This window comes from Diaphorina citri, unplaced genomic scaffold (assembly GCF_000475195.1).
Source record: "Diaphorina citri unplaced genomic scaffold, Diaci psyllid genome assembly version 1.1 scaffold476, whole genome shotgun sequence".
Taxonomy (NCBI): Eukaryota; Metazoa; Arthropoda; class Insecta; order Hemiptera; family Psyllidae; genus Diaphorina; species Diaphorina citri.
In genome coordinates this window covers 36,336-53,594 of record NW_007377911.1, presented here as the reverse complement: position 1 = coordinate 53,594, position 17,259 = coordinate 36,336, and the positions used below count along the sequence as shown (strand labels likewise).

Here is a 17,259-nt window from a genome sequence, read left to right as displayed (position 1 = left end):
TTATATAAACTTTGTCAACAGAAAGACAACAAAATGGTCCTACCATATTCGTAGGTACTTATCAATTAACAATTCATACACCCTTTTACGAAAGATCAAGAAGAATGAAGCTTCTCGCCATCTCCTTCAAGCTTTTTGGGACTTAATTCTAGAGTTCTTATTAAATTTATAAAACAATTACTTTGGTTAATATCTGGATGGGTGATTATCCGATTTTTACCAAATTGTTACAGTCGCGTCCTTGGACCATACCAAGATAGCATACCAAATTTCATTTCTCTACGACAAACCGTTCTTGAGATATTTTGTTCACAACTTTCTACTTTTTCCCATTTAAACCTGTAGTACGTACGTTACGTACAGACCATGGGCTAAAAACCACTTTTTTGGAATCAGGGGACCCCAAAACGGATATTTCCACCCATTTCCCGATTTTGAAAATTTGGACCGATTGCAATACTTTCTCATTACCTTGTATAGGTTCCCTATACGTAAAGGTAATAGAAAGTAAAAAGATCCTACGAAAATTCAAAATTAAAAGTTAAAAATAATTAAAAACAGCAATAGAAGAAGGTGTTTATCACGGACCCTAGTGCGAACCATCACCATTATAAATCACTTTGCATTAGTACAAAAAAAGACCCTTAAATACGAACGGATAAGCAACATAAACGCATTGTGATTTGTGTCCAATATTAATTATGATAAAAGGGCGGTAAAGGCTGAACAAAAACGAAGTCATAAAATTAGTTCAACACCCATGATACATGAAATTGAAACGCTTCACTTCAATAATAACTAATAAGCATAAAGGTGGTAACCTCAGACCTCTTATGCCGTTTGAATATGAAAAGGATATGGTAATAAAACACCAGTCCCTATACCAAGTGAGGCTGTAGAAGAATTAGAAGGTGTAATAAGCTCTGAAAGTCGCTACACTTACTTTGTTGACCAGGAGAGATTTCATCAGAAGAATAGGTAGGTAATTAACTACCTAATTATATTAAATTTTGTCATATTTGAAATTCATTTATTTACTTTTAACACTATGTCCAGTTGTCATGTTGCAATATGCAATAACATACTATGTGCAATTGAATGACACAAACACAATTACAGAAATATTTATTAATAAATAATGAATGGGACATTGTTATTGTTAAAATTTAAAGCTCATGCTCACCAGAAAAGCGAATCCTTGTAGTTGTAGTTCAAGTTGAATACAACTGCAAGATAGAAAGTAACTTCTACTTCCTCCTTCTAACAAGACAAAAATGATGGCTTTAAATAAAACATGAAGAGTTCAATAAATCTTCCTTGATTTTGACATTATTTATATTAAACTCATCTACTGCACATACTAAAGACTAAACTATGCATAGTTTAGCACCTAGCAGGCAGAAATACTTGAGAGCCTTTAAAAGAAATTCTGTTTTATGACACCAACACGTACATTTCACCAGGTAAAAGATTGCTAAAACAATTTTTTTTACAATGTGTTTGATTAACATTAAAATTTAGCCGTAAAGTTGAACTTTAATTACTTTTTTTTTCATAGTGAAAGACTTGAAAAAAATCTCTCTACTCTCAGATTTTATAGCATACATATTGCTGCGAAGAAAACACTTTGCAGTTTTATATTACGAGTGTTTGCAGTTGACAAAATCCATACCTGTGAAGATATAGCTGACATAGGATAGGCAAATATGCATACTTACCTATTCTTGCAAGTAGAGCTTTATATTTTTATGGCATACATATATGTATGTGCAGATGCGTTAAATTGACAACTAACCAAGTTTCCGACCTATATGACGGTGATACAAGTGCAGAGAGTAGTATATTGAATAAACTTAATAGCTTTACACTTGAATAGTATTTCATTATCGCTAGATTCACTAGCCTGAACTTATTCTTTGTTAACATCTTACAACAATTAAACATTTCTTGGTACTCAATGTTTCGGTCATTGAAAGAGTGTGCCGAGCAAAGCTATAAGAGATAGGTAACAGTCCCAGTAGTGTAGTTACTCAGACAGTCAGACACTGGATTCGATTCGTAAGCGAAGCGAAGGGACTAATCTCAGCAGACAAAAGTCAGAGGTCGAAAAGAAGTAGGAGAATATGATTACAACGAGCAAACCAAAACAAAAAAATCGTATGGCCAAATTGAACGAAATTAACAAGAAGCAATAGACGTACGTAGGTTTACGTACCACTAGATAAATAATATGATATTGGTTCTTAAGATGATTTGTTTTTATCCAGGAAGTCGTATTAGTATTAATTGAAGTAATTGTTCTACTATTCCAGTAATGGGTCCAGTCTCAGGTCTCAAGTGTTCCTTAAGTAGCGTTTCTCCATATCTTTCAATCAAGCATTCCCATTCCCACAGTATTATCCGAAAATTCAAGTGCTTTCAAATAATAAAATGTTTAATCGAATCAGTGAACCTCTGCCTATGGATTAAAACGAACTTCCAAGGAAATGTGACGAGATTGTTGTAGATATAATTATATTGGGTCCTTGTAATAATATGCTCCTGGTAGGTACCTACTTCCTATAATATCGATAGCAATAACTTGCTTCCTCTTGTCAAAATGGACATTAATGTTTCTTCAAATCCAACGGAAAAGAACATTGTAAGAACGAAACAAACAACGAAGTAAGTGATACCTATTCATAAAAGCATAAACACTTTATTGAGAATAGATAACGAAACCCACATGCTACACGGATGGCCAAAACCGATGCACTTTCCTAGAAAGGCAGACAACGAACGCTACAAACAAAATGGATTCTGAGTAAATCAGAATGAATTGAGATCTTGGAAGTCAAGAGATTAATGCCTATGCATTTCTAAGAGATGCCTCGTATAAACATGAAGGAGTTATTCGTAATACTTCAGGAAGAGGTCAGACCACAATGAATGGAGTCAATGGAGTATTGACATGAGACTGAAAACTCCAGGGTTCTGCACACCAAGTACTTCAAACTTCAATGGAGTCTTCAAGATTTATTTTACTATGGCCTGTGTCGCCAATGTTGGAATTTAGAGTCCTAGTCCTAGTATAAGCTTACAGCATATTTCATACAAAGAATTCTCGCGTCAAATAGTCAATGTACAAGGTACCTATAACAACTTTGTGACTATTGTCATAAATTGTCATCAAGTATGAATATTTACTTATATAAACTTTGTCAACAGAAAGACAACAAAATGGTCCTACCATATTCGTAGGTACTTATCAATTAACAATTCATACACCCTTTTACGAAAGATCAAGAAGAATGAAGCTTCTCGCCATCTCCTTCAAGCTTTTTGGGACTTAATTCTAGAGTTCTTATTAAATTTATACGTAGATATACTCATGGTGTTTGAAAGTTTAGAACATAAAATAATTCATAGTGATACCTCTGCGTCCCCTGACTTCTTGTAGATTCTAAAATTCGTGACTTGAACTTTTCATATTTACTTTTACGGAGAGAAAAAAGCTTTTGTTCAACCGTATATCTAACCTCTGTATGGCATACAATGAAATGCACTTTTTTTTTCATATCTACATAGGTTTCGTATGATAGTATTGAGCATCGTGGAGAACTGGGTGGTCAGACTGGGGAAGTGTCACTAAGAACAATAGAACTTATCTAGCTCTGCAACTCTGAATATTCTGCACGAAAAAATGTGTAAAATTGGTAGAGAATGCCATAGGCATTAACCCCTACCTTGATCAAACTTTGTGGTCATCTATTTGTATGATATGATTATGTAAGTGGTCTTTATTTTATTTTTTCGAAACAACATTGCCTGAGCGTTTTTAGTCACCTCTCCCTAGGAATCAAGAAATGCCTGAAACATATTCATACATTCAATAAAGAGTTTCAGAACCAATCTCCATAACGAACTACCTATATTATGGACATTTTCTTGTTATTAACTACCAACTTTTCTACCTATAACTAGACATGAAAGACGTATTATTAGAAAACATGGACAAGTTGAGTAATGGACTTTCCAAGAGCTCTAATAGAATGCTGTTTTCAATCATTCTCTGCAACATTTACTTCGTATTAGCAACATGTCAATGGATGATACATTAATCCCAAGAGCTATACAGGTGCTTGGTGTAGGTCTTGAATCAATCAGTCAGGTAATTTACCCGAGGAAGTTCAAGAACATTCATAGGAAGATCCTAATGAGCCAGTCATCAATCTTGTATCTTCCCGTGGTCAGATGAACAGAGAGATTAATAAATAGACCACTTACTGGAGAAGACAGTCATCACAAATTCATAGAAGATCATCCAAAGAGGAACTATGAAGATTAAAAACAACTAAAAGTATGTTTAAAGATGTGGTTCTTTAGAAAATTTTGAAAGAAAAGTCAAGCTGGATATACATAGATAAAGCAAGTGTTGAAATATTGTATCTATCGGTCATCTGTTAGGTTTAGAAGACAAAGTCACCTATGAATACACGAGTACCTTTTCTATTCAATATCAATGGATTGGACACTCTTCACAATAATTTAGTTCATTTTATGTCTTCAATGAAAAAATAAGAAGGCGACCGGTGCCAGCATGGTAGGTAATTGGGAGCTGGATTATTGCGATATATGTATTTAGAAAAATCCTACAATGCTGCAGTGAGCACCAAAGTTGTGATATAGTAACACAAAGAAAGACATTTATTTATTTTTTTATTTAAAACAACTAAAAGTATGTTTAAAGATGTGGTTCTTTAGAAAATTTTGAAAGAAAAGTCAAGCTGGATATACAGATAAAGCAAGTGGTGAAATATTGTATCTATCGGTCATCTGTTAGGTTTAGAAGACAAAGTCACCTATGAATACACGAGTGCCTTTTCTATTCGATATCAATGGATTGGACACTCTTCACAATAATTTAGTTCATTTTATGTCTTCAATGAAAAAATAAGAAGGAACTGAAAGTTACTGACGTCAACCAGGTGAATTCCAGGAGATCTTAGGTGACTTTGTTGGTCCAATAGGTTTACTAGTTGGTATGCCGAACACCCGCCTGTTCCAGTATCAATTATTTATTGAGCTGATAAAACCAGTAAAACACCTCATAAATATCAAGCGATTAAAAAGCGTCAATAACAAGACCTAGATGAAGGCTGAGGAATGTCTACTCTTAAGAGCTCCAAGTGATAATGTAGAGTGTGGTATTCAATGAAGAAACCAAATTCTGACGGACCAGTGAAGGTGTCCTTTTCAAATGAGCTCCCTGTGAAGTTGGGTTTTAAAATCTTGAACTTTAAGAAATAATCGTACTTATTTCTGCTGTTTGGATAGAACTAAAGAAGTCCAATTAGCTCAGCAATCACCACTGGGTAGGCCACTACTATTGTTGTGGCCATGTGGCCAAATTCTCTTACAATGTTGATAAAGGAAACACTGTCTTTTTATCTTCAGCATATACATACCTAAAGGTAGCTAAATGCAATCGTATTACTGGTGAAACGGAAGCTCATCATAGCATCAGATGAGAGATAATCCAATTAGCTCAGCAATCACCACTGGGTAGGCCACTACTATTGTTGTGGCCATGTGGCCAAATTCTCTTACAATGTTGATAAAGGAAATACTGTCTTTTTATCTTCAGCATATACATACCTAAAGGTAGCTAAATGCAATGGTATTACTGGTAAAACGGAAGCTCATCATAGCATCAGATGAGAGATAACTCAAGATTGGACGGACAATTTACGCGATAATCTTTAGATACTCATCAGTACACACAAGGTACTTGGATAATTCTACAAAAATAATTGAAGCCCCCAGACTTCTTTAATTCATGCGGTACATTGAACTTGAGACTTGAGGAGCAAATTGTTAACTTCAATGTTTCTTGTGAAGACTTTTACATTGTGGTTTATGTAGGAAAAGTAATCTAAGAATAATGGTATCACATCAGAGGTGAGAGATTGATTGCAATCGTAAAGTTCTAAAAGATTGGTTTAAACACAGACGTTAAACTTGTTCGAGATAGTAGCTAAGGTACTGAGATAATTGATGTTCTATGTATTTGTATAAATTGAACTATTCTGAACCAATGTACATAGAGCAAACACTTCAAACTAGAGTTAAAACATCATAAATCGTCACCTGTAATTTATACACCTACAATTCTTGAAGCCAAACCTGGAGTAAAGTAGGTACATAACAATTATGTACAATTCATCGCACCTCTGGATTCGAAAAATGAATACAGTCAAAAGTGTTACCTACCATGTACCTATTACTGCAGTCCTTTACAGAGATTTATGGTCATCAAAATATCCATAAGAGATGGCAAACATCTTTCAAAGACTTAAAAGGGTGGATTTGGCCATTCTTTGAAATTTTTACCAAGACAACTCCTAACTAACTTCAATCATGATGTTCCAGACTACTCGTGTTTCTTACAATGGTCGAAGTATATTGGAATAGTGATATTTGCCAAGTCTGGCGGGTGGACTCCATCGTCCTGACATGGTCGATAGGAAAGTAAACACAACATACATGAACATGGAAAGAATGTTCAAACTGTAACATGCAACAGCAACCTCAATCTGATGGGATCAAGTATTGTCACCTGGGTACTTGGGCTGTCCAAGGTTCTGATAGGGGATCAGCCCATATGATGTATGGGTCGGGTTCAACATGACCATGCTATTTGGATCAGACTTTACAATCTATGAAGTGGTGTACTTGGATTCACTAGCACAGGGATTTTATCCAGGAAGTCGTATTAGTATTAATTGAAGTAATTGTTCTACTATTCCAGTAATGGGTCCAGTCTCAGGTCTCAAGTGTTCCTCAAGTAGCCTTTCTCCGTATCTTTCAATCAAGCATTCCCACAGTATTATCCGAAAATTCAAGTGCTTTCAAATAATAAAATGTTTAATCGAATCAGTGAACCTCTGCCTATGGATTAAAATGAACTTCCAAGGAAATGTGACGAGATTGTCGTAGATATAATAATATTGGGTCCTTGTAATAATATGCTCCTGAGTCCTGGTAGGTACTACCTATAATATCGATAGCAATAACTTGCTTCCTCTTGTCAAAATGGACATTAATGTTTCTTCAAATCCAACGGAAAAGAACATTGTAAGAACGAAACAAACAACGAAGTAAGTGATACCTATTCATAAAAGCATAAACACTTTATTGAGAATAGATAACGAAACCCACATGCTACACGGATGGCCAAAACCGATGCACTTTCCTAGAAAGGCAGACAACGAACGCTACAAACAAAATGGATTCTGAGTAAATCAGAATGAATTGAGATCTTGGAAGTCAAGAGATTAATGCCTATGCATTTCTAAGAGATGCCTCGTATAAACATGAAGGAGTTATTCGTAATACTTCAGGAAGAGGTCAGACCACAATGAATGGAGTCAATGGAGTATTGACATGAGACTGAAAACTCCAGGGTTCTGCACACCAAGTACTTCAAACTTCAATGGAGTCTTCAAGATTTATTTTACTATGGCCTGTGTCGCCAATGTTGGAATTTAGAGTCCTAGTCCTAGTATAAGCTTACAGCATATTTCATACAAAGAATTCTCGCGTCAAATAGTCAATGTACAAGGTACCTATAACAACTTTGTGACTATTGTCATAAATTGTCATCAAGTATGAATATTTACTTATATAAACTTTGTCAACAGAAAGACAACAAAATGGTACTACCGTATTCGTACCTTATTTAGTATATTTACTGTTATTTCTCATTTTCGTTCATTTTTTTAGGTGGGCCTTCGCGGGCCGCAAAAATGAGCTCGCGGGCCGCATGCGGCCCGATGCGGCCCGCGGGTTGGACAAGCCTGCACTAGCACGTCATGTAGCACAGGTGTTACGAGATTGATTTCATTGATTTCCTCCTGAACGGAATTCCAAGAGTACAGTTTCCAATTTAAATATGGTAGGTAAGTTAGGTACATTATCTACAGTATAATGGGTATACAGTATGCTCGTGACAATTGTATGGACAGAAGGCGTTCTATTTCTAACGTACATTGTAAACCCATTTGTTGAGGATTCAGTGCATCCAGCATCCAGGAAAGACAGTCCATCATAGGCTATTCTTATTAAGAGCCTACAAGTATAATGCCTGCTTATAGCATGTTGCAAATTCTAAACTAGGTAGATACCTATAATTAATAGATATTATTATCCTAAACTTGCTGTGAAATACTGTCATTATTAATGTTTTCTTAACTAGGATGATATTCTTCTCTTTTAGACAATCTGGTCTTTCTGGTCCATGCACATACTGTATACCATATCGGTGCTGAATTATGGCTAATCCTTGTTGGTCATTAACATTAGCAATATGCATAATTTCATCATTACAAAATATGTTCATAAAATATTGAAGATATTGCCTACAAAGAAGTAAAGTACAGTGAGCTTTGAAAATTAAACCTGGAACAGTTTGAGTTAGCCTTATAAGGGTAAGAGCTTTTACTCTCTTGTTGGGTGTCAAGCAGCGAATGCGATGATGTATATTATTTCTAGTCATACTATCTTGTAATTAATGCACTAGCACTACTGTGAATTTGTCATAGCACTGTAACTTATTGCAAGCCTGGCAGCTATTATACTATAGACTATAGCAACTATTGCTATCAAATCAGCAACACAGCTCCACAGTGCCATTTTATTCAATTAATATTTTATCATAGCATTTAATTTATTTATCAGCTTTTTATTAGCATTAACGTATTTCTTGTACAATTCATGCAACATGAATTTTAAAGTTAATTGCAAAGTCGAATAGTTATTATTTATTGTGTCCTGAGACTTTCTACCCATGTACCCACCCATTACTATGCAATGTGGAGTATAATGTAGAGAAGTTGACAATAACTCCAAGATAAGAATCTGACCATATGACTCTAGGTACTGGTTAAAGGTGGCACCCTACAAGAATAGGTAATGTCCGTTGGGTAAATAAACACACAACAGCTGATGTAAGATATTCATTAAATGCCAAAATGGAATATAGTCCTAGAAAATTTAAAGCGAAATAGCAACAAACATACGTACCTTTGTATACTAGGCACAGCATTTATCTACCCACATGCATAGAAAATACATGGATATGGTAAGGATAAGTGAAGATATTCAAGTATCTACTCACCAATCGAATACCTCTGCAAATGTACACATACACATTGAAACGTATGCACACGAGTTTCATAAATTTCAATGAACAAATGCACGAAAGTTGTAAAAGTCGGAGGAACAAAAGAGCGAACAAATCGCTGAACATGGAAAAACGAAAAGCCAAAGTGGAACAATGTTCAGCACTTAAGGTGTACCTGTACTTAAGGAGGAACAATAAATTCCTCCGGTCAATATTCATTCACTACTTAACACCATCACCATCAAGTAATACATTGGGTGTATTCGATCATACTAACCCATTCTGACCCATTCAACTCTCCGATTGGTAAAGTACTTGGATATCGATGCATTTGGGATAATTGATACAAATTTGAATAACTATCTCAAATTTCGGACTGTGGACACAAAAGATTCCAATATTTCCATCAAATGGAGGAGTTTTGATCGTCTTGGAGGAAGGTTAGATAAATGTAAGGATATACTTAATCTTAATATCTATGTATTACCTACATAGGTTTCATATATCTATTACATAGCTTTTCATTTTTGACAACGCCAAATTTAATGATTTCTATTTCTTTACTATTCTGATGGTGTCTTCCATTATGGTAAATATCGACACAAAAAAGAGTTACACAAAGTCAGCATTCATTTTTGTAAACGGGTTAAAAGTTCGGATCACCAATAAATTCTTCTAATGTTTTTTTAATACCCAATGGAAGATAACAATACCTTCTTTAACCATTTCTTCTCGTGGTACATCACTGGCCCCTTCCCAAGTAATAAAATTTGTACAAGGAGTCTTGAGAGCATTGAACATAGATGGGGAATTACATTGTTTCTGAGCAGCATTGCACGCGTGATAACACCAACATTGTCTTGAGAGGTTTTTGTTAGAACCTCCTGACCTTTTGTTTCGTACGCTTGCTCCCTCGAAAGTTTTCGCCAAGTTCTCATACCAAAAGTTCCGAAACACTTCGAGACCTATGGAGGACCAGCCTACATTTAAACCGAATTTGTCTGCAAGTTCTGTACCAAAAGTATTGAAACACCTTGGGATCTACATACAAACCAAAAGAAAACAACGACTTGAAGAGTGTTAATAATATGAAGATAATTTATCAGTGATATAAGAAGCACAGAGGCATCAGCTAATACCTATACGTATAAGTACGAGTATGTACTGCAAGAACTAAGATGTTATAAGTATATTATTAGGAGAAGGGGAATATCCATAACTTGGGAGTAGTAGATTTTATGATGATAATTATTATAGAGATAGAACAAACACCTACAAATCTAATAATGGTAACTACCTAATATACCTACTTAGCTTGAAGATGAAAGCAACGCCAAAAATAAAAGAACTACAATTCTTAGCTGAAATACCTATTCTGTAGGTACATTTCTCTGAACACATTTAACCACGAATCTTCTTCAGAAGAATCAGCGGACTTAAGAATTCACCAAAAATTCCTTAGATCATCCAAAGTTAATTTGAAATGGAAGTTCAAAGAGTCGGTAACTTCAAGAGCAATGTGATGGTCACTAAGATCCAAGACTTTTTCTCAAATTGTTAAATCGCTCCAGTAATGGTCCCGGATAAGTATTTATTTCTATACCAACATTATCACAAACATGCGATGAGTATCCTCTAGTTAACCAGAGGTCAAGCTGGTCACTATAACCAAACCCGTGAAGAATCTCCTAGTAATACTTTTCACCTTAATTACGTTAGCTGTACAATAAGCTGCGGTGATTTATTGAGATTACCTGGCGTATTAAAACATCTTTATGAGTGTGAGTAGGTATTACTAGTAAACGTAATATCATATATCAATCTTGGTTAGCCGATGTTAAAGTAGAGAAGATGAGTTGCTTAACTACGGGTGTATGGGTTGCTAATAAAACCAATATGTAGTGAGTAGTGATATACCAGTCTTGTGTCAAAGAAATAAAACTGATGTTACAGCTTTCATATGAGTGCAGTTATCTACTGGTATAGGAGAGATCTGGGATGGTTTGGAAAGTGGACAGATCTTCTTCTAATGTGACCTACTACCATTTCAAAAGAAAAGGTCCAGATCCAGCCTAAATACAATTTTGAATTCGTATTAAATAGTTGCAACAGTTGGTATAACTACTCAAACAACTGGTATAAGACAGAAGAAAGGAGCCCTGGATTGGCCATCAGGCGGGCAGAAACTGCTGAGAAATCAGTTCTTAATACTCGACGCAATATCCTTGCTTTGCAAAGTGCCATAAAATTTACAGCAGAGTACATGCAAACAGATAAAATGTCAACACACTTTATGTACCTCGCCGGGAATTGGCCATAAAGAATTCCTTGATCAAAAAAACATACCCAAAGCTAATGACTGCGTGAAATATGCTCATATGACACTAGAGACATGTACCGTCTGAGACTATGATACCATGTCTATCTACAAAGTTCCAATATGCTCTTGTACCTCCTCATGTGACGATACTTTTAGCAGCAAAGATCGAGAAGATATTAAAAGATCAGTTAGCAGATAATATAGCAGTCTTTAGTTCACACAAAGAAACTAGCGACAATCTGGGAGTAATCTCGTTGAAATAACCACATCACTTACAGTTTTAAGTAAAACCAAGTCAACTTTTTGCCATCATAAGAGTTAGAAACTTACCACAACAACGCCATTTTCGCCTGAAGTTGCAAGCGATGCTCCAAACCATTGGTAAGACTTCTTGTCCACTTGAACTCCTCTGGAATTGTTGTTGTTTCCTGTGAACATGGATCAGAAATTAAACATCAATGCATATAAACTAAACAAAACATAGGTACCTAGACCTACTACATATTTCAAACAACTCTACAAAATGATCACATAAAAATATTCATGTCCCTTAAGAAAAAGCTTTTGAAATATCCCAATAAGTTGAGAAATTTTGTAAATAACCTGACACTCTGGAAGAATGAATCAGAGAAGATAAAAGAAGACAACCAATTCTAAACGGCAAAAGAAAATGGCGTCTGACTTACAGATTTGGCGGTTTTCACCAAACGGTTAGAGATATCGAAAAAGTTATGAGAGTAGACCCCCCCAAAACCATACCTAAAACACCCGAAATATTAGTTTTTATTAACATCAGGACAACGGTTAGCGGTGTTTTACCGTATATTTCGACCGCTATTGTGCTGATGATTAAAGACTTAGTTAAGTACATATGTACCTATCAAAAATGATATGGTAGGTAGTAGATGTTGACATCTACTGACAAAAATGATAAACAACAAGAACAACGCCAACGCCAACAACAACAACAACAACAACAACAACAACAACAACAACAACAACAACAACAACAACAACTCACGGTAATAAGAAGATCTGTAGGTACTAGGTACCTACGTTACCTACTAATCATGTTAAAATACATGCTTAGAAAAAAGGAGTGAGATCCCCCACAAAAACACAAATGTGAAAAAAAAAGGCCAAGTTCCTATCCAAAAATGTCGGCCTATAAAAGTGGTAGTTGACTAGTGGGCACTTTCCCATTCGCATCTCCGGTCGACTCGCTAGGTTTAGGCGCTGTCAGTTTCGACGAACTATTCGCCGCTTCTTGCAGTCTGAGCAGCATATTCATAAGAGGATCCGTGGATTCGCTATCGTTGAGATCAGGTTGAGACGAATAGGAGGTTGACTAGTGGGCACTTTCCCATTCGCATCTCCGGTCGACTCGCTAGGTTTAGGCGCTGTCAGTTTCGACGAACTATTCGCCGCTTCCTGCAGTCTGAGCAGCATATTCATAAGAGGATCCGTGGATTCACTATCGTTGAGATCAGGCTGAGACGAATAGGAAGGGCTGAATGAGGCGATCATAGAGGGGTTGATGCGCGACGAAAGATCGCCGTGCTCTACGTCGTAGCCGACGTCCTCGGGACGGAGACGAATGAGAGCGTTAGGACCTGGGAAATTAGAAATGGCAGAGCCTTTGATTAAAATGAAACGAACAAAGTAAATTCTAAAACATTTTTGACCAACGTTGCTCAAACTTAAGACGGATATTTAATAAATTATGTTCTACGTCGTAGCCGACGTCCTCGGGACGGAGACGAATGAGAGCGTTAGGACCTGGGAAATTAGAAATGGCAGAGCCTTTGATTAAAATTAAACGAACAAAGTAAATTCCAAAACATTTTTGACCAACGTTGCTCAAACTTAAGACGGATATTCAATAAATTATGTAGATCAAAAATGTGCCTGGGCCCAGTTTATACGGTTGCACCGTACCTTCAGGAAACTGGAAAATTCAAATTCAGGACCAAAGTTCCGCTATTTAGGGCTATACGGGGAAAAAACTCCAAAGTAGTTCGCGGTTCTCAGGACTTTACCTTTGGCCACAGGTCTCTCAAATTCTGCAGAGAAGTGCATTACTACTCGTATATTTTTATAGTTAACAGTGTCATATTTTTAATAGTGAAGTGAATATTTCAGGGTTGAATGGTGGAGGTTGCCCCAGACAATAATTTAGCCCTCTGTTTGTAATTTCTTGTATTTGTGTGCATTGAATTATAACCAATAGAGTCCACATTGATAAATAAATATTAAACAAATTAAATGAAATATAATCTCACCAGCCGGCACTCCCTGAGCCAAACACTCCGAAGGCCACGGGTAGGTCTCGGTAATAAAATAGGCAGGATCGGTAAATGGCGCCCTTCTACCGTACAACTGAATTCCCTCTCTCACTGCTTCCATGAGATACGGCACGATAGAGTAGTTCCAGAGATCTGTAAACCACACTTGAGATCCTGCGACATCGCTGGGGCAGGAGAGAAATAGGCGCGGCCCTGGAAAAAGAAATCAATGAATAACAAGAAATTGACACAATAATTTAATAATAATAATAGTGCTTATTTATACTGCTCGCATTGGACTGAAAAGTCCCTTTACTCCAAAAGTAGGCTACTACTATTGGGGAAAACATAGCCAAGTTGAAACTGAGAGAAGGTTGAAGGAATTAAGATTCATAAGGCACGAAAAACTGGGACTGCAGACTTGGCCTATATTTTCTGATCTTACCACTTTTATAGGCCGACATTTTTGGATAGGAACTTGGCCTTTTTTTTTCACATTTGTGTTTTTGTGGGGGTAATACGTTCATGTGAGTTTCATACATCATTTTATTAAGTTCACCTATCTCTCTATGAAAGTATGAATATTGGGTGGAGGTTGTCATTAATATAAAGGGTGATTAGGATTTCTACATGTTTATCCTTGAATTTCTTGAGATGTATCCTTCGGAAGGAGCGAATGAAGGGTCGCAAAGTTTCGAGCTTAGCTATTTTCTAATACCCATTTTTATTTGGAAATTAATAACTCTACCTTTTATTTATTCGCCAATCTTGAAATCTGAAGACTATTCGCCGATGATTGTTAAAAGAACTCTTTGGTATTCTTACTCGCTATACTGCTGATGCTTATGTTTGTTTTTAAATTCCGTATAATGATTTCCTCGCATCTATAAATCAAGGAAGAGGAATTTTGAGACTGACAAGAACATATGGAAATATGATATTCAATGTAATTGGTGATAATGGTGGTTATAATCAATGTTTATACAAGATACCCACACCAGAAATCTCCTAAAGTTGTAAGCACAGCATAAACTATGGTATAATAAATCAATAACGTATCCAAAGAATGCCTGCTATATCAGACTGAAACATACATCTTCAAGCAGTCCTCGATTATTTTGTAAATTAAGAATCTACTCGAAATGCATCAAGTCGACTTGAAATCAAACGTTGAATACCACCTAGGAGAAATTGAAGAAACGACTGAAGAACAGACTATAGCGTAGTTATGCCCAACCAATTCTGAACCCTGAGTCACTGGAAAAGAAAGTCTTGTTCCCTTTGAGAAAAAAAATGCTATTTTCTTAGCAAACATTAATATTTATAAGGATTAAGCTCTATTAATACACACCTATATCGTATGCATTATTGTATGCAAATATTGCAAATTTCTATCAGAAGCCGATGGCCAATAGAAAAAGTTAATTCATTGTTGCAAAGCGATTGAAACATTGAAAAGCACCAAACGAAGAACTACAATCCTCAAAAGATATATCAAGAAACCATTTGACCAACGCGACATGAAACCTATCCTTAGAATCCTGGCATGAATCTAGCGAGAGGTCCAGAGTTATAGCTGCAGGTGAACATGAGTTCTTTGGCACAAAAGATCTATCGAGCGATGCAAATTTATAGTCAAGATCTTGGTGACAACGATTGACAGTAAATCAGGTTTATAGAGCTACTCACTTCAGAAGAAATGCGAACTTCTTTTATTTCGCATTAGTGATTAGCATTCATTATGTCAAGTTGTCTAAGCATGGGTGACATTTCAGAACAGTCATTGTGAAAAGGAGACCTATTTGAGCGATTCTAGAAGTCAAATCAGATTCCCGTCGAAGTTGACTGAAAGCTGAAAGTCGAAGGAACAAATAACATAGGTACACGTATAATTAAAAGGCTTCTGACTGATCTGATTAACATAATGATTGATGAATAGTGTCTATGAAAATACGATTCTGTACTTACCTGTCGTGTCAAAAGGAACTTCCTGACAAGAATCGTCCCTAGAGATGTCACATCGATAGACAGCGCCACCTCGGGTCACTCCAGGCTGAGTTGTCTGGGCTTCAGGAGCTCCCACCAGGACCCTGTAACAAAGAGAAGAGTTTACGTGAAATGTTGCTGATCAAGTACGGTACCTTCTGTATGTAAATAATGCTTTATTTCAAGTTACCTCAGAAGAGGCAGAAGCTTCAAATCTAATATATCCCCAGCAGAATTCACACAAGGCCAGCGCAGCGTCTAACAGCGGGCAGTAGGAATATGTATGGTGTAACTCCTGATGTAGTAGCACTTGATGAAGCATGATTATATCAAATGCATCATAAAGTTCTCATAGACCAGAAGATATATTTGGTAAAAACTAGTCCGATCTCACTTCTGCATATCTTTCGATGCCTGCTGAGTGTTGTTTCTCCATAAATCTCCAGCGTTGAGGATTAATTAAAAGAGACAAGCGAATCCTAGGCATAAATCATACATGGCTATTACTGGACTATGGATAATCCTAGGCTCAAAGAAACGGTTGGTTTTCTTCATTAAAAGCTCGAGCATGTGCAAGAGTGTTTGCCAAATTAAGACATGTTGGTTCAGAATCAATAAGCGTCACATTTATGCTGACAATGCCGTTGGGTTGATTGTAATCAACTGAAAATTTCCCAGTACAATTTCACTGAATATGATTAGAGATTGAGCAAGTTGAGACTTATACGTACCTACGTAGCAGCCTCTTATGAATTGGCCGAGGAACAAATTTTCCATCTACCTGCTACAATTTAAATAATAAAAGGAGTAGATAGAGATAGTGTTGCTCCTTGGAAAGTATAATTACCTCAAATTAAGATAAGAGGACAGAACAATTAGTACGTTCCATCTTGAAAAAGTGAAGATAGATAAGTGTGAAGTCAAAGTCAAATTCACAAAATGCGACCATAATTATGTATACCTAGTACCTAGACTTCGCGATGAAGTCTTAGTTGAAACAATTATGACTTATAAGGACAGGTACCATACACTTTAATTTAGTTCTACCTACGAGAAAATCATAGGTAATTTGAAAACTTACATTAAGATAATGACAGAGGCATCATCCTCTTTAGAATGACAAGTGAGTAGTCGGACATCTTACTTAATGCACCTGAAATTAATGGTCTCAGTGAGGGACTGAGAGCTAGGTCCAGGAGTAGGTAATTAGGGACATGTGTAATTATGATATTATTAATGGAGTACATTTCGTCAGTGATGTAAGCCGCAGTAACTTTTGGTGGCTCACTTTGTTCGAAGATTAACTCTGTTGAAGATGGAGCTAACACTTTCAATCAGTCTAGGACTTGTTTCGGTCTTATGGCCTTATGGTCAGTTATGACTTCTTTACACATTTTCCTGCTTCAAGCTTCTTATAAGATCTTTTCGTCAGTCTTCTATTTGTTTCAAGTCGTTGAAAACTCCCTCCCTTGGTAGGTCACACTGAATGTAAGTTAACATTGAAA

General features: G+C 36.3%; 1 protein-coding gene across 1 annotated transcript in view; it reads right to left on the bottom strand.

The window, feature by feature from the left end:
- The window catches only part of LOC103509230 (integrin alpha-PS2-like), a 48,941-nt gene extending 32,865 nt beyond the window's left edge, over positions 1 to 16,076 (bottom strand). The window contains exons 1-3 of the mRNA XM_026823630.1: positions 15,995 to 16,076; positions 15,737 to 15,892; positions 11,814 to 11,911 (exon numbers count right to left, since the gene is read on the bottom strand). Of these exons, the coding sequence (XP_026679431.1) occupies positions 11,814 to 11,911; positions 15,737 to 15,892; positions 15,995 to 16,076 (336 nt within the window). The remainder of the gene's footprint in view (positions 1 to 11,813; positions 11,912 to 15,736; positions 15,893 to 15,994) is intronic.
- Positions 16,077 to 17,259: the final 1,183 nt, after the last annotated feature.